General features: G+C 45.0%; 1 protein-coding gene and 1 long non-coding RNA gene across 2 annotated transcripts; one reads left to right on the forward strand and one right to left on the reverse strand.

The window, feature by feature from the left end:
* The first annotated feature begins 396 nt into the window (after window positions 1–396).
* Window positions 397–2,551, forward strand: LOC135368056 (uncharacterized). The gene is made up of 4 exons (XR_010414650.1): window positions 397–902; window positions 1,036–1,131; window positions 1,255–1,373; window positions 2,351–2,551. It is a non-coding gene; the product is annotated as an uncharacterized LOC135368056 (long non-coding RNA).
* Window positions 2,552–20,923: 18,372 nt separating this feature from the next.
* On the reverse strand, window positions 20,924–24,370 carry LOC135369124 (uncharacterized). The gene is made up of 3 exons (XM_064602788.1): window positions 24,267–24,370; window positions 22,046–24,235; window positions 20,924–21,107 (listed from the first exon to the last, which is right to left on the reverse strand). The coding sequence occupies exons 1-3, from the start codon at window positions 24,368–24,370 to the stop codon at window positions 20,924–20,926; spliced, it is 2,478 nt and encodes an 825-aa protein (XP_064458858.1).
* Window positions 24,371–25,492: the final 1,122 nt, after the last annotated feature.

Below are 25,492 nucleotides of genomic sequence, written 5' to 3' on the forward strand. Positions count from 1 at the left end.
ACCTTTCCCTTCCCGAGAAACATGCCGCCTAATCAGGCAGGCAGACCTCTCGGGTTCCTCCCAACGACACTCCTCCTCCTCCTCCTACTCCCAAATCTAGTCACTAAACTCAGGTGGTACACTGTTGATAAGAACAGACTTCGTTTAGCATGATCGTAGAAACCACACTTTAAAGGTCAGATATGCCGATTTTGAAGTGCCGCAGAACTGAGCGATACTCGCGCTGTGTGTTCATTACCTAACACTGAATATGTGTGCGAAATATCTTGCTCCAACTGTTCGTAGTTTTTTAGAAAACAGTTTTTTTAGTTCCCACGCCCGGCCGTCAGACCGTCGGCAAACCCTGCGCACGGGCGCACCGACGTCACTGCTCTCGGTTTATCTGGTTTATCTGTCTTTGGCTTGGCATGCACTCTTGGCTTGGCCGCTTGGCTTCTTTCGTTTCGTCCTCTGTGCATCGTACATAAGCGAACAGCTGTTATGTTATTGCTAAGCCGGAAACAAAGCATGTGAATATTTTTTTTTGGCACGGCGTCATTTGGAAAGTGCACTTCCTTGTTCTGACCTTGCCTTTTATGGGCTGGAGCGATATGCCACGGCGAAGTTGTCGAAGATGCGACGGTGCTACGTGCTACGCTGTTAGAACAATTCATCGGAGCATTCAAGTGTTACCTTTTATAAGCTGCTAAAAGACCAAGCAGTGCGAAGCTCTTGGCTGACAGTGGTGCCTGCTAATTTCCACTGCAAGGATTTCGTCAACGAATGTTATCATAGGTTACGCGCGACTCCAGAGGCAATTTGGAATATCGGCACGAAATCGTCGGATGAAAATCTGAGGTGCCCGACGCACAACATTTTGAACGTGCCACGGAGGATCAAGGCAAAAAACGAGAGCAAAAAAGGTAAGTCGAGGTTCAGATACAAAATATAGCAAGCCTAATAATCGATTGTGCAGCTGTCCTACTGCGCTTACTCTGATATAACCACGATTAACAACACAATAGTATTGATAATCTAACTTCTGAATTGTCACAGGTGCACGCTGATGGCGGAAATGAAGCATGATCTGGCTTGCATCTGGTGCATGAAGAAATTGCTGGCACGTTAGTTGCAGTCTACCTCCACCAACAGGTACGACAGTGTGATGTTATAATTTGAGTATTCACCTATGTTCAACTTTTCATGTGCACTCGCATGCAGACATCTTGACACCACTTTTAAATCTGCCCTCAAAGTTACAACCTGTGCTTTCAGGGTGGAAAACAAAGGTCGCCATTCCGATTAGCTGCTATCTCCCAGTTCAAGCACTTTTGCTGTCTGGACACTGGTTCCTGTGGATGGGCTGTTACAAGCTTCACTGTCTGATATAGAAGGTACGTTACATTAGTTCAGTTAATTTGTCTTTTGCACATTTTCGTTACTGTTAGTTGGATTACTGTTGGACATTCAATCCTTTGACACACAGAAGCTGATGTCGCCTCTGATAACGTTTTAGAATTTTCAGTGTCATCAACGTCCATTGAGGAAGGTGCCTTTACTATCTGTGAACCTTTAATTGAAGAATAGCCCAGAATTCATGTTAACATTGTCTACTCTTATTAATTCACTGTCTGTGTTCTGAGAGCTTAGAAAAATCGAAACTATTTATTTTTCACAACTTCACACTGGATCTGGTACTGGCTTGTAAGCTAAAATACCTGGATTCTACAATAATTGTGTTGAACTTGGTGCATTACCGTGGGCAATGCCACATTCACTACATTTTTAGTGGGTCTGGTGCACAAATACTGTGTGCATACTGCATACATACATACTGTTTGATAGGCAAAAATACCTGAGGAGTGCTGTGTAGTCTTTTTACCTAAGGTCCATACTCTTACTGCAAAGTCACAGTACGTAGAACAGCAATGTGCAGGTATGCTGCGATAGAGATTCACAACAGAAAGAGGACTGTTGAGAGCATCTAAATTTTAATGAGACGAGACGTTCGTGCACAAGGCTGCTCTTGTTAATGTCTAACATGAAGTTACAAAATCCCGGAATATATAAAACATGTTGTAATGTAGAGAGCGAGGGTTGCTACAGACATAAAATAATTACACAATCATATATAATAAAATAAAAAGGGGGTACAACTCCCCCCTCAACTCAACTCGACAACTCTATAACTCTACTTATTCTCTACCTTACAACATGTCATATATTCTGGAATTTTGTAACTTGATGTTAGACCTCAAGAAGTACAGCCTTCTGTGCGAAAGTCTTCTTTCTGTTGTGCACAATCATTATACAGTAAATACGACTATCCATTTCTTGTCATTAAATGCTTTTTCTTTCTTTTTTTCTGCAGTGATGAGCATCCATAAGGACACATGGCAGAAAGGGAATCTCTTTGAGATGACAAACCCTCATCATCTCATGAGGATACAATGGTTGACGAATGGTTCTCAAGTACATCGAAACTTCAACAAATAATTCATGAAAAAGCCAGTCAGTGCTAGCACCAGGAATTGAACGTGGACCGTCCTGCTACCAGTCAGAAATGTTACATTTCAGGCGCTCATTGACTTTTGGTGCATTACTTGTTGACTTTGTCCCAAGGTGGAGCTCGCCACAGCTCATTTGTCTATCTGTTAATGTTGTGGCGTGTGTTGCGTTTTTCTCTTTGTGTGTTCCAGACTCAGAACGGTTAATTTGGATCAGGTCAGGTACGTTTCATTTAGACATGGCAAACATAAAGTGGTGTTTCTCAACACAACTTAGCAGTGGCCTTCATGCATTACTGCCACGGCCATTAAGCGTGAATGGAAGGCTGCACATTATGCATGATGTAAAACCCCAAGACTAGGAACACGAAGGGACAAACACGTCCCTTTGTGTTCCCTAGTCACGGGGTTTTACATATGCGTCATCTTCACCAGCTCACTTGCTTCCTAGCCATTTTTTCTGCACATTATGTTCACTCTACTTCGATCGTGTGCTATGTAATCTTGTTCAAGTTCTGTCAAACGACGTGTAATGCTATAAAAAAATTCAGTACACTGTTTATGTGGGTTGAATGGTAGCGCATAAATGCAGAAAGGGAACTGTCATGTTATGGAAAGTGTTTACGTATTGTACATTTAACTACTAATTTTATTGGTTAGCTTTCGCCGGCATATGATGTCAAGCCATGTTATATTAATTTGGAACATGTTCTTCTTAGTAGCCAGAGCGGCTGACACACATTGAGAACATAGCCCGTGTGTGTTTGTCTTTTCCACCGCAGCCCTTGGGTTTCCTCCCTGATGGCTACACATGTCAGGGATAGGTTTCAGAACCGGTAGTTCCCGCCAAGTGTGAATTACTTTTCAGGGGATCATCACGCTGGCAGATGAAACATATCGTTTAAATTATTTGCAGGACAGGAATTGCGTAGCTTCACACAAATACTACTACTACGACGTAAGAGTGGTTTCAAATCTAGTTTTTTTGTATTCCTGACATTATCGCACGAGATGTAGTATCCACTATGATCCTTTATATGAGGGGTATGTACAGTGCAATCAACAGATGCTATTTACAAATCTGTGTTTTCTACTGTGTTGAAATGGGGTAGTTTGTATCTGAGAGATATAGTGAAACACAGGCAGCCAAGGACAGACTTTTGATGCCCTCGAGAAACACGGCAACACATTGCAGGGATTCTGGATGCTGCATAAATTTCCAGAACACACAGCTCAAGGCAGCGGTTAAATAACAAGTGGTTAGAGAAACACAAGACAGTTGCACGTGTAAGCAGTCTGCTGTTGGATTTGCTTCTGTCTGAGATACGTTATCTCAAAGGGAACGCACGGACACACTCCGGATGATACTAGGGCTGCCTGTGAAATAGAATGAGGAGAGGGGAAGATATATAACCCTTTTTTCTTGTCTGTTATTCTATTGGTTAACTTCTCATTTGCTTAGCAGCATATATGTGTATATTCCAGAGTCTGCTAATAAATATATCAGTTGAGAGATAGCAGTCGCATTGCAGATGTCTCATCCTGTCCTTGGCTACTTGTGTTTCACTATGGCCATGCTTGCTATTGCAAACACAGAAAAGAGCGACCTAAAAAGCTGCCTGTGCTAGTGCTCACATGGAGGAAAGGCAATGAGGTAGCATGTTCCATTCATGAACTGTGTATAGTAGTACATATCACAACGACAACCAATTATTCAGATTTTTTTTTGAAGTACTTTGTTTTTTTTAGCTTTGTTTGCACAGTCTATTATTGGAGCTTTATGTGACTCCCCTCTTGAGCTACTTTAAGATTGCTGATGCTGTGCAGTTTGTTAATTTTGAAACTGTACTGTGCTGAGGTACAAAAACAGAATTGTCATATCTGCATTTGAGCACATAGGAATAATTTGTAAGTACTTTCCTTGTTGACATTAATATTTGCACCAGGTCACAACATTGTTGATTGATGGAAAATGTAAATAAATATATTTATTTGCTTGCCAAACAATGCACAAATGTCTTCTTTTCTAGTGAGATATTCCCTGTTGACCGGAAATAAATGTGGAAAAGTTAAAGGGGCCAATGATGGTAGAGTCTAGCATTGCTTTTTGCCACTTCACATATATTCACTGTTGTTCGTGTGCACATGAAGGAATAGGAAGGTAGAGCATGCACATAAAAAATTTCGTATGCAGCCACACATATGGTTCAGAAGATTAATTAGATGATGTCCAAGCATATATAATTGTGCTTCATGTGCAATGGGTATGCTAATGGATTGCTTCCATGAAGCCTTTTCATTTATTTTTTTATAAATTCTTTTTATAAATGTTATTTTTATTTTATATAAATTTCATATTGTATACTTATATTTTTATAAATTAAAAACTCAAATTACACGGCCCCTGTAAGTGTGTCCTTTTTAAATGGTTTGGTAACGTGTCTGAAACTGTAAAGGTAAGAGGCCATCGAGAATGCTGCAGACAAGGTTGCAACTTACATATTGCTTATCATGTCCTACATACAAAGTGATTTGTACAATAATTCCTGAGTACGGAATTAATTCCGAGGATGGCCAGTGATGTCACCCGGGACGACAAGTCACATAATTGCCTCTAACACTTTTACACCCCATGTGCTGAGTTGTGAATTGAAAGAGCACTCTACAGAAGGATAAGGTGCACCTGATTTCTAGTATATATGTTATGCTCTAACTCTTCAGACACCACATTTCTAAAAACACAATTTCTAAGTGGCAATATGTGCTCTGGTACTTCTTTTGCGTCTGCATAGTGTGCAACCACATGGCTACTGGAGCTTTCGTGTGCATGTTTTTGTGCGACGGTGTTCATTACAAACAATATCCAGATGTTAGACATAAAAAGCAGTAGTTTGTAGCGTGCCACACAATGCAGCGTGGGGGTGCGATTCAAAGATTGCTTCTAGAAAATGCACAGAATCCCACAAAAAGTTTAAAATGTGATTTGTATTTCGTTTTACGTCTCTCGTCGTTACATACCATCGTCGACGCTGTTGCACATTGATAAATCGTACGTAAAACTTGTCCCATAGCAGTATGCGGTTTCTCAAATATATAGCACAATTTTTTCCTGCAGGAATAAAACGCTGTCGGCATTTTCTTGCTAACACGGCTGTCGAAACGTCAGTCTCTACAATGGGCAAGTGCTGTAAAGGGGCTAACGCAGACGCGACTTGATACAAATTGTTACATGCTCACAAAACACAAACGACGAATTCCAGTCACAACATCGCACAGAGGTTGGTTCGCGAATGAGTTCGCAGCTGCTGCACTGTTTACTTATCGCGGAACGGTGGAACCCGGCTGTCCGCCATCTTCAAGCACAGATATACGTGAAGCCACGAGAAGCCGTAGCTGAAATCCACTGACAAGTACGAAGGCGCGTACACGTCACAATGCCCGTTCGGGTGCATCTACGTCATAAAAATGGCTGCGCCCATGTGTGTTTCGGAATGAATTATCTATTTTTTTGACATGGTACTGTACCGAACTGAGAGAATGAAGGTGCATTTTGGGGAGAGCTGGATGTGGGCTTTCAGAATATCACAACCGTTTCGACTATTTGGGATATCGGCATAGCTGACCTTTAATGTAATGTAATATATTGAACATATCTATCGGTTCTTTTCTCTTCACTCATGTGCTTTCATGTTCATGTTTACAGGTAACTTCCACAGCGGAGCCTGAAACCCCCGAAGTGACAGAGCACGATCACTGCAACCCACTATTCAGAGCAGACCAATGTTGTGCAGACTCCTTCCAGATTCCTCTTTGTAACATTGTCTTGCCTACCTTGCGGGCTCTGTGTGTTGTTCATAAGTTTTTTTTATTTGATTTCAGTTTGCTTCGTCATATGCACAAATATGATATTGAGCGTGGCATTTTCTTGTTTACGCCTGAATAAGATAGGATGCTTTTAAGAGTTCACACTTTTGTTCGTTATCTCATAATCATTACTCAGGTGGATTACTACATCTATTTACATTCACCGGAACAGGAGTTACATACTGCGTTATTCATTTTCTTCTCTCAAACCAGGGTGCCCCTAGTGTACAGCAGCTAAAGTCTTTGACCAGGGCAACATGCCAGGGCAAGTGCTTTGTAGTTCACCTCTAAAATAAAGAAATCTATGTTTGATGCACAATGTCGTCAGGACTTTTTGTTGCTGCTACAACTCTGTACTTTGTTTTACATTACCAAAAATAACCTCACCAACCATAACCATGCCAGTTCAACCAGTTGAACATGCTCTGGGCATCCTGTAAAGCCTGTGCAGCTACTTCAGCCCTTACTCGCTGGAAACATTCGTGCCAATGCACTTGTGTGACAGTGTAAAATAGAATACATCCTGTGTTTGCATATGCATGAACATTATGCATGTGTAGCATATAATGTGTATATGCAAGTGTTTCAGTTATTAGGCATTACGTATTTTAGTTATGGTACTATTTGAACTAAATGCTGTCATCTCAGCTATTTGATGCCCTCATCCTTGACACATATACAAGTGGATCCACGTCATCGGTGGAGCCTGCACAGCTGAGGGCGCCGTCCAGGTGGCAAATGGAAGTGTTCTTTTACAAAGAAGGGAGATTTATGCCAGAAGACCAAAAATCAGTTTATTTGAAATAGTACCAATCACTTCTCGTTTTTTAATTACAAAATAAAGGGCACGTTACGTGACTACTGGGGCTTTTTGCTTCTTTCCAGGTACCTCAACTGGTGACTTCAAGCTTATGCAACACAACCGTATAAGGTAGCAATGAAGCAGGCGAGCTGGTGTCGTTAGTTTGTGTCCCTCAGTCTCGGGGGTATTAATAGTACTGGAAACCTGGTTGAACAATAAATTTGTTAAACAACAAACAGTTCTCGGAATATATAAATAAGAACTGGCCCAGTACACATATCGGACCTGAAGATACCATACCACCTCCGAGACCCCAAGGGTGAAGACCCCGCAGGCGCGCACGCCTAGCCGCAATTTTCCTTAGTCGCTAAATCCTAGAGCTCTTGGATTGTTGATCTTTCTTAGCGTGTTTCGCAGTCCATTTCGCAGTCTTCTGCTATAATCTTCTGGGCGAGAGCCTTTTCAGGTTCTCGCGGTTTGAAATTGCTTTCTCGCCGGATTCCCCTTTGCTTTCTTCGCAGATTTCTCAACGTACGAGGCAGTAGTAGGTACTGGACTCTCATAGTGCACAACGCCCAACTGGCCTGAACACGATTTAATTAGCAATTAGAGCTAATTGGGACCCCCCACATTAATCAGCACCCTCCAGGGAGCCACCACACTAATTGGGGAAAGTCTAACTCGTGTCCAGACCAGCTGAGCGTTGTGCACTATGAGAGTCCATAAAAAATAAAAAAATAGATAGAGAGATAGTGGAGAGAAGGAGTTTAGTTGAAGATCAACGACGCCATCTTGAAGAAAGCGGCCCGGAAAGGCCGCTGACCGTCGCTGGGCGACGGAGCACAGAAGCAGGTTGCAAAGCATCGCAGCTATGACCACCAGTTCCGGACATCCTGTGACGTCAGCTGTGACGTCATCATGACATGTCTGGGCAGGTTAGGACAGCTCTGGGCATGCAAGGAGAAAAACACTCGTAATACAGAGGATGGGAAAGCAAGAGTATGCAAACCATCAATAGCTAACAACAAAAAGAATTAGTTACACAACAAATGAGCCCACCAGAACAGGAGCGCAGAACCATGCGACTGCTCCATCCGAGAGGCAGGCAGAAACTGACTCGTAATGCTTTTTTGTCCTGTATAAAGCCCCGCAGCTGCATCCCCTAGCGGTTACTTTCTCAACTAATCTCACAACAAAATTATTAAGAATCACGCCAGCGCTACAACCGTTCCCAAGGCAGAAGAAGATAGAAAATGGTGGGGATGCCCGGACAACAGCAACCAGCACCCGACGTGCACTGGCACGAAAATCGCAAACAAAGCGGGAACAAAGTTGGCGAAAGCATTAGTTACACAACAAATCACCTCACCACAGCAGGAGCGCAGACCGATGCGACTGCTCTCCGTGACAGCCCGCCAGAAACTGAGCGAGCGCAGGGAGCGCACGTCTCCTTTCCGCGACAGCCGGAGAGAAACTGACTGGGGCGCCGCTCCGCGGCCGCTACGCATACGCGCTCCTAGCGCCCTCTGGGGCGACCACCTCCGAGAGGCTAAGAGTGAAGAGCATTCCTGCGCCCCCTGCTGGCCGTTCTCATTGGTCGTGACGTCATCCTATTGTCTCAGGGCTACCCTGTTTTTTTCCACTAATGCTCCTTTGGTCAATCTACAATGAAGCCACAGTATGACGTCATCATGCACCTGCGTGGCTCAAGGACGCGTACGCTCTAGACAGGGGACCTATTATTTATTGAATCACTATCCCATGATTATTTCCTTTATTCTTCTATAACGATTGAATAGGAAACTATTGCAGAAGAGCACCATGCATGAAAGCTGATCGTAGGAATTCCAAAGTCTTACTAAATGAGACTTGCAAAAGAACAAAATATCCTAACACGTAACTCCATCAACGGCAAATAAGAGGACTAGGTACTCAACAAATCAACAAAGAGTACGGGTAAACAGGAGCGCAGAACTCAGGGCAGCACTATCGTCAAGACAACAATGTTCCTTGTCAAAAAATAAAAAATAAAAAACGTCAACACAGGAAAGCATGCATATCGGGGCATGTCAGGACAAATTCGTACGACTGCTGGGCAACAGAGGAAAACAAACACTTGAACAGAGTGAAAAAGACACTCACCATCATTTTTCCCGTTCACAGCATTCCCTCATTGTAAATCCGCTCGTCACAAAATCCACCTGCATCGTCGAACACCATTTACCAGTGACGAACCACACATCCGCACCCCATCAGAGGCAGACAGAACCCCACCGAAGCTATGCTCTTCCACTGACGGCCAACGCCAGGAGCAGAATTTGTGTGTCGAGACCCGTCAGTGTCCAAGAGAGAAGTGAAACCTTGCGCCCCCTGCAGGCCGTTCTCATTGGTCGTGACGTCATCCTATTGTATCAGGGCTACACAGTTTTTTTCCACTAATGCTCCTCTAGACAAGGTCAACCTGAAACAATAGTCTCTCGGTATGCGGTCATCATGCAGGTGCGTGGCTCAAGGACGCGTACGCTCTAGACAGGGGACATATTATTTATTGAATCACTATCCCTAGATTATTTCCTTTATTCTACTATAATGATTGCGTAGGGAACTATTGCAGAAAAACACCATAGACAAGAGGAGATTGTAGCATTTCATTCCCAAAGTCTTACTGTACAGGAAAAAAAATGGTTCAGCAAGACATAAAGTCACACACCTGTCCCCCTCGCGGTTACTCTCTGAACTAAATGAATCGCAAAATTATTAAGAATTGCTCTACTCCCATTCAAGGCAGCACTATCGTCAAGAATATGCCTTGTACAAAAGGAAAAAAACTACATGCAGAAGGAAAGCATGTCAGAACAAGCCCAGGCATGTCAGCACATGTTTGTCAGACAAGGGAGGAAAAAGCGAAAAGAAACAAAGAAGGAAACCAGCATCAAACTATTTCTTCTTATTCAAAAACAGTGCTCATCATAAATCTGCCCAGGACAATACACACTATTTTTCTATTGCCACACTTTTTTCCAATAACGGTCAATGCATTGCTACAGACTGCGTGACGTCATCACATCCTGTCTGAAGAAGAAGACACCGGCAAAGACTCCTATTAGTTATTGAATCGCAAGATTATTTCCTTTGTCCTACTCTTAATGACATTGATTCTCTCATTAAAATTCAACAAAAAAGCACCCCGCATATTAACGATTTTCACCCCAAAGGCTCATCATGGTCATTAGAATTACAGTAAACTGCCACTGCTCTTTTAAAATAATAAGTGAGACCACTCAACATCACCTCCAGGCTTATGTAATACATGACGCTTTCTATGCTCATACATTCGTTGTCTGAGGCTACACTTGCGAGCAAAAAAGGCGCGGAAGCCGGGTGGGCAAAGTTCCATTCGCGCATTGCGAGCAAAAAGGCGCGAAAGCCCAAGACAGAACGCCTTTACGGGAACACGATAGCATTCCTATACTATATTAATGATTATTGCATTGCAGTTTAGAAAAACTACAACTAAACTATAATTTTAGGAGCCCAACTTTCTATGGAAACTATAATTGCCCTATTACTTGGATCGCTACTAATGAAGCGATCCAATTTTTTCTCTCTTCCCATTTCAGCCTTGTCATGCAGGGAAGCAGACTCATATCCAAAATAATTAATTTACACTGAGGGTGCCGTGCTTCAGGAATTCCTATCCTGCGCTCAGATGCAAGCATTTCTTCACGGATACCTTTAACAGCTGACTTCCTCAACATATCGAACACCCAACAAAATCAAACAAACAATCAGAGAAACCCTCTTCTCAGCTGCACCATGCGACTTTCTTCTGCGTAAAATCGGTGATTTGAAGAAGAGAGCAGCGAAAAATTGCGCGCGCTTGTGCTCGACCTGAAGCATATGCCAATAAACCAAGAAAAAGGCACTCATGTCTGGTATCTGATAGTGCCACATACACAGACGCATTGCCCTTGCGTAAAGAAAGCACAGGACACGGATACACAAATTTCCTTAGGTGAGCAGGGAAAAGGCTTAAGACCACAGGTCACGACACATCGCCACGCGGCTAGCACAACATGACACCAACAAGATACTAGCAGCGGGAAGAACTGCAACACTGCTAAACAAGTCCAGACATGCCACGATGGCGTCACAAATCAGGAAGAAAAAAAAAGCACACGCACGCACGCACAGAAGACAACGCATTAAACACACGGAGCGCTCAGGAATAATCGTAGCGTCACCGCACATCGCTACGAAGCTAAACGTCTAACACAAGACGACACCAACAAGATATTAGCGAAGGGTAAAAATTGCAACACTACCGAACAAGTCCAGACATGCGACATCGCATACAAAACACTGCTCATCGGGGAAAAGGCCTAAGCCTGCGGCGGATCATCATAGAGCGTACACAACTTCATTTTTTTCTATTTTGCGTAAACTAAACGCGGTCTGCTTGGAAAACGACGTACAAATTTTCTTAAGGAGCAGAGAAATATTTCTACTCCGTGCTCAGATACCAGCATTTCTGCTCAAAAACCTGCAAAATTAAACACTGCTTACTTCGTCAAGATATCGGACAAAATCAAACAAACAGCCCCACTTCCACTGGTAGAACACTATTCAGCTTTTACGCAGGAGGCTTTCTTCTACATAAAAAGTAGAGAAAATAAGAAAAGAGCAGCGAAATATTACACGCACATTTGCTTGACTTAAAAACCTGAAGCATATGCCAATAAATCAAGAAAAAGACACTCATGTCTGGTATCTGATAGTGCCACATACACAGACGCATTGCCCTTGCGTAAAGAAAGCACAGGACAGAGATACACAAATTTCCTTAGGTGAGCAGGGAAAAGGCTGAAGACCTCAGGTCACCACACATCGCCACGCGGCTAGCACAACATGACAGCAACAAGATACTAGCAGCGGGAAGAACTGCAACACTGCTAAACAAGTCCAGACATGCCACGATGACGTCACAAATCAGGAGAAAAAAAAGCACACGCATGCACGCACAGAGGACAACGCATTAAACACACGGGGCGCTCAGGAATAATCGTAGCGTTACCGCACATCGCTACGAAGCTCAACGTCTAACACAAGACGACGACAACAAGATATTAGCGAAGGGTAAAAATTGCAACACTACCGAACAAGTCCAGACATGCGACATCGCATACAAAACACTGCTCATCGGGGAAAAGGCATAAGCCTGCGGCGGATCATCATAGAGCGTACACAACTTCATTTTTTCTATTTTGCGTAAACTAAACGCGGTCTGCTTGGAAAACGACGTACAAATTTTCTTAAGGAGCAGAGAAATATTTCTACTCCGTGCTCAGATACCAGCACTTCTGTTCATTTTAGCGGGAATGCTGGCGCTTGTGCTCCATTATTCGAAATTTTCGAATATTCGAATTTCTCGATTATCAAATTTTCGAATACGAATAGGGTTTGAATATCAACAATATTCGAACAATATTCGAAATTTCGAATATTCGCACACCTCTAGTGAATACTGACACTCAACGATATATAACAAAAAACAAACAAATTCCATTCTCATGAACTCTCCTCTGCCGAGCGGCTTTCTCCTGCTTTACCTGGATGCTGACTTTTTCCCCCCTCACCTACATTCTGAGTAAAAAAAGTGACAGAAGAAAAGAACCGCGAAAAATTACACGCATTTGTGTCACAGGACAGGGATACACAAATTTCCTTAAGTGAGCAGGGAAAAGGCTTAAGTCGGTACCGCTCAGGAATAATCGGAGAATCACCGCGTATCGCCGATGTCAGCTCTGTTGCTGTTTAAGTGATAAAACAGTGCGCCCGAACCGCGAAGCGCGCGCGCGGGCCCGGTCTCGCGGTTTGGACTCGCGACGCGTGCGATTCCCCGCGGCGCGAGCGCAACGCGGACCCGTTCCCGCGGTTTGGACGCGCGCGATTGCCCGAGTAAGCGCACTGTTTTATCACTTAAACAGCAACAGAGCTGACATCGTAGTACCCTCGCGATAAATCTTTTATTCCAGCGCCGGCAGAATGCATTCAGAAAAGGCTTCGGGTGTGTAAGGTCAGCCCAAGGCGTGCTGATAGGAGCGCGCTGCTCTGTTGGGTACCCAAGCTTGCAGCCAGCGATGCTGGAATGATTATTTTATTTTATTTTATTTGGAGTCATTATCGGCTCACCTATTTAGTGAAGACCTATGAACACGGTTTGGTTTAAAAATGATGAGAGCTACAGTGTGTAGCGAATGATGTTCACATTTACGCGTCTGTATAATGATCGCTGCGTAGAAGCACGGCACCGTTTTCTTCGTATAGCGAACATGCATTCCTTTCTTTCTTTATTGGTTCGCGCCGGCCGAGTGACGATATCCTATTACATCCGGAACGAGGACCGATTGTCTTGCGTAAGCATACATGTCTGTGCCGTCTTTTGACGATGGCAGGATAATTATTGACCTGAGGAATAATATGGATTTATGTGGTTGTGAAAATAGACTTTGTGTTTGTGAGTGTGAAAATGTTAGTGTGTGTGTGTGTGTGTGTGCCTGTGTGTGTGCGCGCGCGCACGCGCTGGGAACCCACTTGACAAGTAAGTGTTTGCCTTTTCGTGTGGCACGAGTGATACATTTATGTACTATTGCGTGAAATAGTGGTTTAAAAAATAAGGGCAGTCGCGTTTGCATTGCTATCTGTAGGATAGGACGAGCGTTTTTAATGGAATTGGCTCGCGAACCTGGCGAAGTCTTTGTTTTGGCCAGGGTATTTTATGAGTGCCCGACGCCGGTCCTGCTGTTGTTTGTTTGTTTGTTTGTTAGTATGTATCTGTCACGTTCGTAGCGCTGTTCAAGCGCTAGCCGCGTAGCGATACGCGGTGATTCTCCGATTATTCCTGAGCGGTACCGACTTAAGCCTTTTCCCTGCTCACTTAAGGAAATTTGTGTATCCCTGTCCTGTGACACAAATGCGTGTAATTTTTCGCGGTTCTTTTCTTCTGTCACTGTTTTTACTCAGAATGTAGGTGAGGGGGGAAAAAGTCAGCATCCAGGTAAAGCAGGAGAAAGCCGCTCGGCAGAGGAGAGTTCATGAGAATGGAATTTGTTTGTTTTTTGTTATATATCGTTGAGTGTCAGTATTCACTAGAGGTGTGCGAATATTCGAAATTTCGAATATTGTTCGAATATTGTTGATATTCGAACCCTATTCGTATTCGAAAATTTGATAATCGAGAAATTCGAATATTCGAAAATTTCGAATAATGGAGCACAAGCGCCAGCATTCCCGCTAAAATGAACAGAAGTGCTGGTATCTGAGCACGGAGTAGAAATATTTCTCTGCTCCTTAAGAAAATTTGTACGTCGTTTTCCAAGCAGACCGCGTTTAGTTTACGCAAAATAGAAAAAATGAAGTTGTGTACGCTCTATGATGATCCGCCGCAGGCTTATGCCTTTTCCCCGATGAGCAGTGTTTTGTATGCGATGTCGCATGTCTGGACTTGTTCGGTAGTGTTGCAATTTTTACCCTTCGCTAATATCTTGTTGTCGTCGTCTTGTGTTAGACGTTGAGCTTCGTAGCGATGTGCGGTAACGCTACGATTATTCCTGAGCGCCCCGTGTGTTTAATGCGTTGTCCTCTGTGCGTGCATGCGTGTGCTTTTTTTTCTCCTGATTTGTGACGTCATCGTGGCATGTCTGGACTTGTTTAGCAGTGTTGCAGTTCTTCCCGCTGCTAGTATCTTGTTGCTGTCATGTTGTGCTAGCCGCGTGGCGATGTGTGGTGACCTGAGGTCTTCAGCCTTTTCCCTGCTCACCTAAGGAAATTTGTGTATCTCTGTCCTGTGCTTTCTTTACGCAAGGGCAATGCGTCTGTGTATGTGGCACTATCAGATACCAGACATGAGTGTCTTTTTCTTGGTTTATTGGCATATGCTTCAGGTTTTTAAGTCAAGCAAATGTGCGTGTAATATTTCGCTGCTCTTTTCTTATTTTCTCTACTTTTTATGTAGAAGAAAGCCTCTTGCGTAAAATCTGAATAGTGTTCTACCAGTGGAAGTGGGGCTGTTTGTTTGATTTTGTTCGATATCTTGACGAAGTAAGCAGTGTTTAATTTTGCAGGTTTTTGAGCAGAAATGCTGGTATCTGAGCACGGAGTAGAAATATTTCTCTGCTCCTTAAGAAAATTTGTACGTCGTTTTCCAAGCAGACCGCGTTTAGTTTACGCAAAATAGAAAAAAATGAAGTTGTGTACGCTCTATGATGATCCGCCGCAGGCTTAGGCCTTTTCCCCGATGAGCAGTGTTTTGTATGCGATGTCGCATGTCTGGACTTGTTCGGTAGTGTTGCAATTTTTACCCTTCGCTAATATCTTGTTGGTGTCGTCTTGTGTTAGACGTTTAGCTTCGTAGCGATGTGCGGTGACGCTACGATTATCCCTGAGCGCTCCGTGTGTTTAATGCGTTGTCTTCTGTGCGTGCGTGCGTGTGCTTTTTTTTTCTTCCTGATTTGTGACGCCATCGTGGCATGTCTGGACTTGTTTAGCAGTGTTGCAGTTCTTCCCGCTGCTAGTATCTTGTTGGTGTCATGTTGTGCTAGCCGCGTGGCGATGTGTCGTGACCTGTGGTCTTAAGCCTTTTCCCTGCTCACCTAAGGAAATTTGTGTATCCGTGTCCTGTGCTTTCTTTACGCAAGGGCAATGCGTCTGTGTATGTGGCACTATCAGATACCAGACATGAGTGCCTTTTTCTTGGTTTATTGGCATATGCTTCAGGTCGAGCACAAGCGCGCGCAATTTTTCGCTGCTCTCTTCTTCAAATCACCGATTTTACGCAGAAGAAAGTCGCATGGTGCAGCTGAGAAGAGGGTTTCTCTGATTGTTTGTTTGATTTTGTTGGGTGTTCGATATGTTGAGGAAGTCAGCTGTTAAAGGTATCCGTGAAGAAATGCTTGCATCTGAGCGCAGGATAGGAATTCCTGAAGCACGGCACCCTCAGTGTAAATTAATTATTTTGGATATGAGTCTGCTTCCCTGCATGACAAGGCTGAAATGGGAAGAGAGAAAAAATTGGATCGCTTCATTAGTAGCGATCCAAGTAATAGGGCAATTATAGTTTCCATAGAAAGTTGGGCTCCTAAAATTATAGTTTAGTTGTAGTTTTTCTAAACTGCAATGCAATAATCATTAATATAGTATAGGAATGCTATCGTGTTCCCGTAAAGGCGTTCTGTCTTGGGCTTTCGCGCCTTTTTGCTCGCAATGCGCGAATGGAACTTTGCCCACCCGGCTTCCGCGCCTTTTTTGCTCGCAGGTGTAGCCTCAGACAACGAATGTATGAGCATAGAAAGCGTCATGTATTACATAAGCCTGGAGGTGATGTTGAGTGGTCTCACTTATTATTTTAAAAGAGCAGTGGCAGTTTACCGTAATTCTAATGACCATGATGAGCCTTTGGGGTGAAAATCGTTAATATGCGGGGTGCTTTTTTGTTGAATTTTAATGAGAGAATCAATGTCATTAAGAGTAGGACAAAGGAAATAATCTTGCGATTCAATAAATAATAGGAGTCTTTGCCGGTGTCTTCTTCTTCAGACAGGATGTGATGACGTCACGCAGTCTGTAGCAATGCATTGACCGTTATTGGAAAAAAGTGTGGCAATAGAAAAATAGTGTGTATTGTCCTGGGCAGATTTATGATGAGCACTGTTTTTGAATAAGAAGAAATAGTTTGATGCTGGTTTCCTTCTTTGTTTCTTTTCGCTTTTTCCTCCCTTGTCTGACAAACATGTGCTGACATGCCTGGGCTTGTTCTGACATGCTTTCCTTCTGCATGTAGTTTTTTTCCTTTTGTACAAGGCATATTCTTGACGATAGTGCTGCCTTGAATGGGAGTAGAGCAATTCTTAATAATTTTGCGATTCATTTAGTTCAGAGAGTAACCGCGAGGGGGACAGGTGTGTGACTTTATGTCTTGCTGAACCATTTTTTTTCCTGTACAGTAAGACTTTGCGAATGAAATGCTACAATCTCCTCTTGTCTATGGTGTTTTTCTGCAATAGTTCCCTACGCAATCATTATAGTAGAATAAAGGAAATAATCTAGGGATAGTGATTCAATAAATAATATGTCCCCTGTCTAGAGCGTACGCGTCCTTGAGCCACGCACCTGCATGATGACCGCATACCGAGAGACTATTGTTTCAGGTTGACCTTGTCTAGAGGAGCATTAGTGGAAAAAAACTGTGTAGCCCTGATACAATAGGATGACGTCACGACCAATGAGAACGGCCTGCAGGGGGCGCAAGGTTTCACTTCTCTCTTGGACACTGACGGGTCTCGACACACAAATTCTGCTCCTGGCGTTGGCCGTCAGTGGAAGAGCGTAGCTTCGGTGGGGTTCTGTCTGCCTCTGATGGGGTGCGGATGTGTGGTTCGTCACTGGTAAATGGTGTTCGACGATGCAGGTGGATTTTGTGACGAGCGGATTTACAATGAGGGAATGCTGTGAACGGGAAAAATGATGGTGAGTGTCTTTTTCACTCTGTTCAAGTGTTTGTTTTCCTCTGTTGCCCAGCAGTCGTACGAATTTGTCCTGACATGCCCCGATATGCATGCTTTCCTGTGTTGACGTTTTTTATTTTTTATTTTTTGACAAGGAACATTGTTGTCTTGACGATAGTGCTGCCCTGAGTTCTGCGCTCCTGTTTACCCGTACTCTTTGTTGATTTGTTGAGTACCTAATCCTCTTATTTGCCGTTGATGGAGTTACGTGTTAGGATATTTTGTTCTTTTGCAAGTCTCATTTAGTAAGACTTTGGAATTCCTACGATCAGCTTTCATGCATGGTGCTCTTCTGCAATAGTTTCCTATTCAATCGTTATAGAAGAATAAAGGAAATAATCATGGGATAGTGATTCAATAAATAATAGGTCCCCTGTCTAGAGCGTACGCGTCCTTGAGCCACGCAGGTGCATGATGACGTCATACTGTGGCTTCATTGTAGATTGACCAAAGGAGCATTAGTGGAAAAAAACAGGGTAGCCCTGAGACAATAGGATGACGTCACGACCAATGAGAACGGCCAGCAGGGGGCGCAGGAATGCTCTTCACTCTTAGCCTCTCGGAGGTGGTCGCCCCAGAGGGCGCTAGGAGCGCGTATGCGTAGCGGCCGCGGAGCGGCGCCCCAGTCAGTTTCTCTCCGGCTGTCGCGGAAAGGAGACGTGCGCTCCCTGCGCTCGCTCAGTTTCTGGCGGGCTGTCACGGAGAGCAGTCGCATCGGTCTGCGCTCCTGCTGTGGTGAGGTGATTTGTTGTGTAACTAATGCTTTCGCCAACTTTGTTCCCGCTTTGTTTGCGATTTTCGTGCCAGTGCACGTCGGGTGCTGGTTGCTGTTGTCCGGGCATCCCCACCATTTTCTATCTTCTTCTGCCTTGGGAACGGTTGTAGCGCTGGCGTGATTCTTAATAATTTTGTTGTGAGATTAGTTGAGAAAGTAACCGCTAGGGGATGCAGCTGCGGGGCTTTATACAGGACAAAAAAGCATTACGAGTCAGTTTCTGCCTGCCTCTCGGATGGAGCAGTCGCATGGTTCTGCGCTCCTGTTCTGGTGGGCTCATTTGTTGTGTAACTAATTCTTTTTGTTGTTAGCTATTGATGGTTTGCATACTCTTGCTTTCCCATCCTCTGTATTACGAGTGTTTTTCTCCTTGCATGCCCAGAGCTGTCCTAACCTGCCCAGACATGTCATGATGACGTCACAGCTGACGTCACAGGATGTCCGGAACTGGTGGTCATAGCTGCGATGCTTTGCAACCTGCTTCTGTGCTCCGTCGCCCAGCGACGGTCAGCGGCCTTTCCGGGCCGCTTTCTTCAAGATGGCGTCGTTGATCTTCAACTAAACTCCTTCTCTCCACTATCTCTCTATCTATTTTTTTATTTTTTATGGACTCTCATAGTGCACAACGCTCAGCTGGTCTGGACACGAGTTAGACTTTCCCCAATTAGTGTGGTGGCTCCCTGGAGGGTGCTGATTAATGTGGGGGGTCCCAATTAGCTCTAATTGCTAATTAAATCGTGTTCAGGCCAGTTGGGCGTTGTGCACTATGAGAGTCCAGTACCTACTACTCGAGGCCTGCGGACCCTCGTCCCTCAATTGCCGGTCACTTTTCAGGCCCTCCCAGGAAACCTGGCGGGCCCTCGACAGTCACCAGGCGATCCGTCGCAACGAAGATGGTCGTGTCGGAGGGACGGCCTACCGATTGGGGTTCCAGGTCCCGCCGCCCAACCACGGCCTCTACGTTCGGATGATCAACGAGGGCTCCTCGCCGACCGCTACCTAAACGCCCACTCACCCTTCGCCCCTCCCACTATCGGAAGAAGATGCATCCTGTGCCCGGCGTGTCGGGTCCCGGAAATTCATCGCCGGACGCACCGCCGAGGCACACTTGATCGGGCCAGGATCCAGACGGCCTCCCAGCCATGGTACAAGGACTTGTCAGCGGCTCTCGACACCATGCAGAGGCTGCAATCTGACCTCCTGATGGACCCCACTCCTGCTCATCCGGTCCCCCGGTCGAAGACGTCCTTCTGGACTTCGCCCATGACGAATACCTGTGATCCCTCTTCCGCCCGACTCATCGGACAGATTTAATTTCACAGTTGGTGGACATTTTGAGCATGGGTTGGGTGCCGGTTGCTTTGAGCGCTACGAGATGGCGAAACACGCGATCTGTGCTGCAGACTGTATGCTCGGGGGGGGGGGCGTGTCAAGGACATAAAAACGCGGGCATAGGAAGTATCGGGGGATTCTTTCGTGGACAGAAGACAGGGCTGCTTCGGAGTGTACGAAAAGATACGCAATAAACGTTTGTTGTTTGTCGATTGCACTTTATGCTTGCTGTGTCTTCCTCGGCGACGGAACGGCCGGGCTGACGCCCCGAGGTTGTAGAAACACGGGTTTCCACAGCGTGTTACGTAGGGACGTGGTTTCTGAATTCTAAGGTCGCTAAAAGAAATGGGTGTAGTGTCCTCCAATAAGATAGGGGTGGCTTCGCGTTCGTTCATTTTGTAAGGGTCAACGTTCACCACACGACCCTCATCGCGCGATGTGAGCGACGTGTCGAGTGCCTGCTGCCCTGCGAGACGAGGGTCCAATTGCACGGCTTTCCGGTTTATCGGTAAGACGAAATGCTACATTCTGAAAGGGCTTTCCCCAGATCCGTTTCCAGATCCGAGTTGACGTCAAAATACCTCTCGGTTTTGACCGTTCCGAAAGAAATCTCGATTTTCGCATCTTGCACTTCGTATCCGATATTTAGAAAATCTTTGCTTATGCTGATATCCATCAGGCGGACTTGATAGGGATCCCAAAGCTGAAGCGGACAATCCAAAGCTGCCGTGAAGGCATTCAGTTTTTTTGGGGGAAACTTGTGCATGCTGGAGTTGGAGAGGAGGTGGAAGTCATTTCCCATTCTTGACCACGTCGCTGCTCGGAAGCCAACTGTCATATTCTTTGTCGTATCGAATCAGCGAAATTAGGAACAATTCTGACCGTTCAGTCTCTTCTTTCTCAACACAGTGGTTACTCGCAAGGGCTGACTGGTGTCGCGTGTTGCGACGAGCAGAAAGGACCGTCGGGGGTAAAAAGGTCCGTCCACTTCCTTACCCTGGTAACTTTCAAGATGCACGACAGGATGAGAGGTGTCTCTCAGGCGGGAGATGGTGAAAATATGAGGCGACCGACTCCCTAACGAGCTCTCCTGAAAACCTTTTCAGTGCAGTAGGACCCTCACTTTATCCTCGACTTTGAGCTCCTTTTTCACGGAGGGTACTATGGACTTCCCGTTTGTTTTATTGAACAGTTCCAATTCGTTTTCAGTGCTTCTGTTCTTGGTGGTGTCGTACTCGCACACGATGTTGGGAAGCGCGGAAACAAGGTGGTATTTTCCGGTTACCCTGAAATAATGGAATATTCTGTTGCGCAACGTCCTTATGACTCGTTCAGCTTGTGAAGCTTCGATTTTAAGAGAAAACGTGGAATACTGGTCCACCTCCTTTCGTCCGTGGTACTCCTTGATGGTTTTGTTGTAGGATTCCCCTCCTCTATTGCAAAAGATGCGTGTAGGCACCTCCTTGAAAAATAATCGCCTTTTTCATTCCGGCAGGACGTTCCGTCTTCAGTGGCAGGATGCGCACACACTAAATCCTTTTACACCTATACTGGTGTGAAAAGGGTAGTTACCGCATTACACCCAACCTACGCCTACGTTACACCCAAGCTATGCGCTAAGAGGAAATGTGGATTGTCTCACACCTATTCCAGTGTAAAGAGGGTGTAATCTGAGGTTTACACCTTACCTACACCCGTATAACACCTTTGGGGAAACACAAGAGTGTTAAGGAGGTGTACCTTATGGTTCACACCCGTTCTACACCGTTACACCTGATAAAGAGGCTACAGTCAGCGTAATAACAATGCATAGCACAACTTTATTTCAACCTCGTCCTTGCTTAGCTAAGTACAAGATACAGAACTTAATACAGAATCTTAAGTGGCAAACGATCAATCAAACGACATTCAAGGAAGCCTCGGAACAAAATCGGCTACTCTGTGTCTCGCAGTTATCAATTGCAACTACCAACATATATTGAGGTCGGTGCTGTATTTCCTGGGACAAAGTAAAACAAGGCAAATTGGCTCCATGTTCTTAGAATACGCTCTAGATACAGGACGTTGAAGTGACTTGGTTATAGACAGAATCAATGCAGCAGGTAAGATTACTTTCACTGCTTAACAAAGAGCGTGACGTGCATTAATAACACGCCTGATTCCTATTCTCTGGACAAATAGGTGTTCGTTACGAAAGTCTTGAAAATTGCTAATAACCTCATACTGCGCAGTAACGCTGACTGTGTACATATGAAAATGCGCGTCAAATTCGACTGTGTCCAGCTTCTGTGCAACCCCCAGTAAGACGCGGTTCGCAGCATAAATGTCACACAGCTGCGCGAACACAGGAAGTTCGTCACCACTAGCCTGAAGCACAAGCACGCTGCCTCTAAGCAGCACGATTCCATCAATGGTGGCAGAGTTCACGGCAAAGATGTTCTCACAAACAATGTTTTGACTGTTCATGTACGCTAGCAAGACATCTGGCACATGCTCAGAGAGGCATGGCTTGCAGCCTGCAGTGCGCAGTTCGCATTGACTATTGCTCTGTGAAAAGGTGTACATTTGGAGGAACTGGTGCTTTGTGGAGAGGGTCAGCGTAATATTTTTGAAGTTCCGGCATTTGCGGGCAATGTCTTTAACATACTGGTGCTTCGCTTCGAAGCGCATAGCCCAGAGATTAACGAGAGGACCGAACTTGTAAATAAATGACAGGTAATGCACTAAATAATGAAACTTGCAAGGAACCCGTGCCGAAGGGAAAAGGCTGTGAAAGTCAATCAGGAAAAAATGAATTAGACGCTGCAAGTATGGTATGTGAGGCACAGGGATCACTCTGCTCATGATGACGTCAACCACTTCTCTCAACAAAGTGTACAACTTCCAGACGGGGTTGTCAGATGGAACGCGCTGTCCTACGTAGAACGGGAGATGGCGGAAAACGCAAAACACTTGACTTGCTCTCCCTTTCATATTTCCCTTTGAAAATACAAATTCTCTGGATAGCTGTTCTGGTTTGTTCTTCTGATCATAAGGAGCATAGTCAAAACGAACGACTTCCTTGTTGAGGTCATCAAGCGAGAACAGGCCGGAGGAAATAAGGCTAGAAAGGATATGCTTCATTGCGAATGGAAGGATCCCCTCATGAACGTTGTGCATCACGTCAGGTGGAAGGTGTTCCGTTGGGTCAAATCCGGAGAATGTGAGCGAGCATTGTTCTTTTACACCGTAAAGTGAGACTGTGGGCACAACAGCATTCAACATGCTCAGATGGTGCTGATGCCCACCTGGCGTACGGAGGGCGAAGTCTGTTTCAAGGTGTTTCGTGTCAATTTCATGTCGCAGGGCCAAGCAAAACCTACATATCCGGCCGTGGGTAAAGCTACATTTGAACCCTCCCAGTCTGTGTTGTGAGAGGTTATCTCCAGTGACTACAAACACCGTGCCTTTGAATACTTCACCCTCAAGCTCAATTCCTTCTCTCTCAAGAAGGGAAATGTCTTCTATCAATGGGGCAAGAATCTTCTCGAGACCATAAACTCCCACATGTTTGTCTTTTACAAGGAGTGCGAGGTGAGTGCTTGAGAGGGACGACCTTGATTTCTGCGGCAGGTTCAGGACAGAGAAGTACACTGCCATCAGCTTATGTTTTCCTCTCTTGCTCCCGAGCGGGTCGCAGACCTCGAATTCGTCGCTGTATAATTGTATGCAAATCTTAGAGTTGTCGCCACGGAAATATCGATGTTCACTAAATGCTGCTCCATCGAAGATGCTGGAAAAGTAACCATCTGGTGCATTTGAAGCCTGCTGTCCTTCGTGCAGATATGAGGGATCCAGTACGTGCTTTAGCACATCGCGTATGGGAACATAGTGGAATTTGTCCACCTTTCCACCTTCGTTACGACCAAGGGTAACAGTTCTGGGCTCGATAAATGGCAAGGTGTTCTTCCAGTATTGTTCCCTGCCACGCCTGGTCTTCAGAGGCTGCAGATCATGTGTCACAAGAGATGTTAATCTCTCCTCGAGGTCGCCTACAGGCCTGTGTTCCACCAAGCCCTGGATATACGCTATGATATCGCTCGTAATTTCATCCACTGTGGATTCTGGCACACGTCTACCTGCTCTCCATCTGAGGAGAAGCAGAGCTAGCTGTCTAACATCGTCTTCCTGGACTTGCTCTGTACCTTCTTGGGCGTGCTCGAGGTCCTCCGACCTGCTGGCATCCGGGCTAGGGGCGGCTTCCCTGCTTGCGTCTGGACTGGTAGCTTCTTCAGCCGTACGTGCTGGTAGCTCCTGGGATAGCCTTCTGCCGTCCTCTTCTAGCAAGCTTCCATGTGCCCGGGTTACGTGTTTCCGGTAGGTAGCATATCGTGGGAAGGTCCTCATACAGTTTCCCAGTCCACAGACCCAGTTGCTTTTTTGTATTGCCAACTGTAGGATGGGACAAGGGGATGGGACTTTCATGCCCATGTTGAGCACGGAGATGTCGAAACAGACACCGCAGTGTCAGCGTCCTCCTGTCGCACCTTGGGCAGCGTATCCCGGGCATCTAATGAGTGGAAATGAACAGCCTGAGTTTACGGTGTGCACTTTCAAAGCTTCGTGCACTGCTGTATTGCGGAGAGACTATGAAAACTGGGGACTTTTGACATGCTGTGTACAACAGTATACAAACACAAGGTGTCTTTTTTTTTATTGTAAACGCATTTTTCATTTAAAATCAAACTGGCAAGCAGTCTTTGGTTTTCATATGGTATACACAGGGCGGAGGAATTTTTATGACCAACGACGTGTATGTGCTGTAAACCGGTTAAGTTTTCAATTAACAGCTTCTAAAAAAAACAAGAGAGGAGAATTGTAGCCCATCATCAAAAACGTCCAAAATCACATGCAAATAAGGTTGAAAGGAAGAAAGGATCCAAGAGAGGGTGTGCTAGATACCACGTGATACGTCAGAGATTCCAGTCTGATAGAGCGACTGGAGTAAACGCCAGTCCGATGTGAAGATAGACGACGCCTCTGAGTGCCGTCTGGTTTGTTCGCGCGTCTTTTTTCTTTTTTGTGTAGTTCAACACAATTTGCGCGCTGGTTCTCGGTCATGAATTTTGAAAGTTCGCGGGATTTTTTTGCAATTTTCTTTCTCAGACTGTATAAATAGTTCTGATGAGAGGCTACAATTCAAATATTTCGGTTTTTCCGAAGGTTCCTAATGTAAACGTTAATGATCAAACTGTAGTTAATTGTTTGTCTGTCAGGCACAAATAGTTGACCACAAAACGTCTGCCACACCGTGTATATAGCATGCAAAAACAGAAGAAGCTTGCTGTTTCGATATTTTTTACGACAAACGTGTCTTCAATAAAAAACAATAAGGCACGATCACTGAATGCGTCGCGCTGGAAGAAGGAAAACATACCACTCGCCATACTTAATCGTTACTACCGCCCCGGACGCATTCGAAACCTGTCAGGGGTCTTAATCCCCAAAACACACACTCACACACACAAAAAAAAACAGACAGAGAGAGAAAGAATGAAAAAAAGGCAACTTCGCGCGCGTACAGCATAGAACGATTGAAGCATGTGACGGCACAAAACACCTCATTTATGAGTGGATCACGCTCCTTCATACTCACATCCGGTCTGTTTATTCACGCATCTCAAAAGTAGAG

Source organism: Ornithodoros turicata, chromosome 9, assembly GCF_037126465.1.
Source record: "Ornithodoros turicata isolate Travis chromosome 9, ASM3712646v1, whole genome shotgun sequence".
NCBI lineage: Eukaryota > Metazoa > Arthropoda > Arachnida > Ixodida > Argasidae > Ornithodoros > Ornithodoros turicata.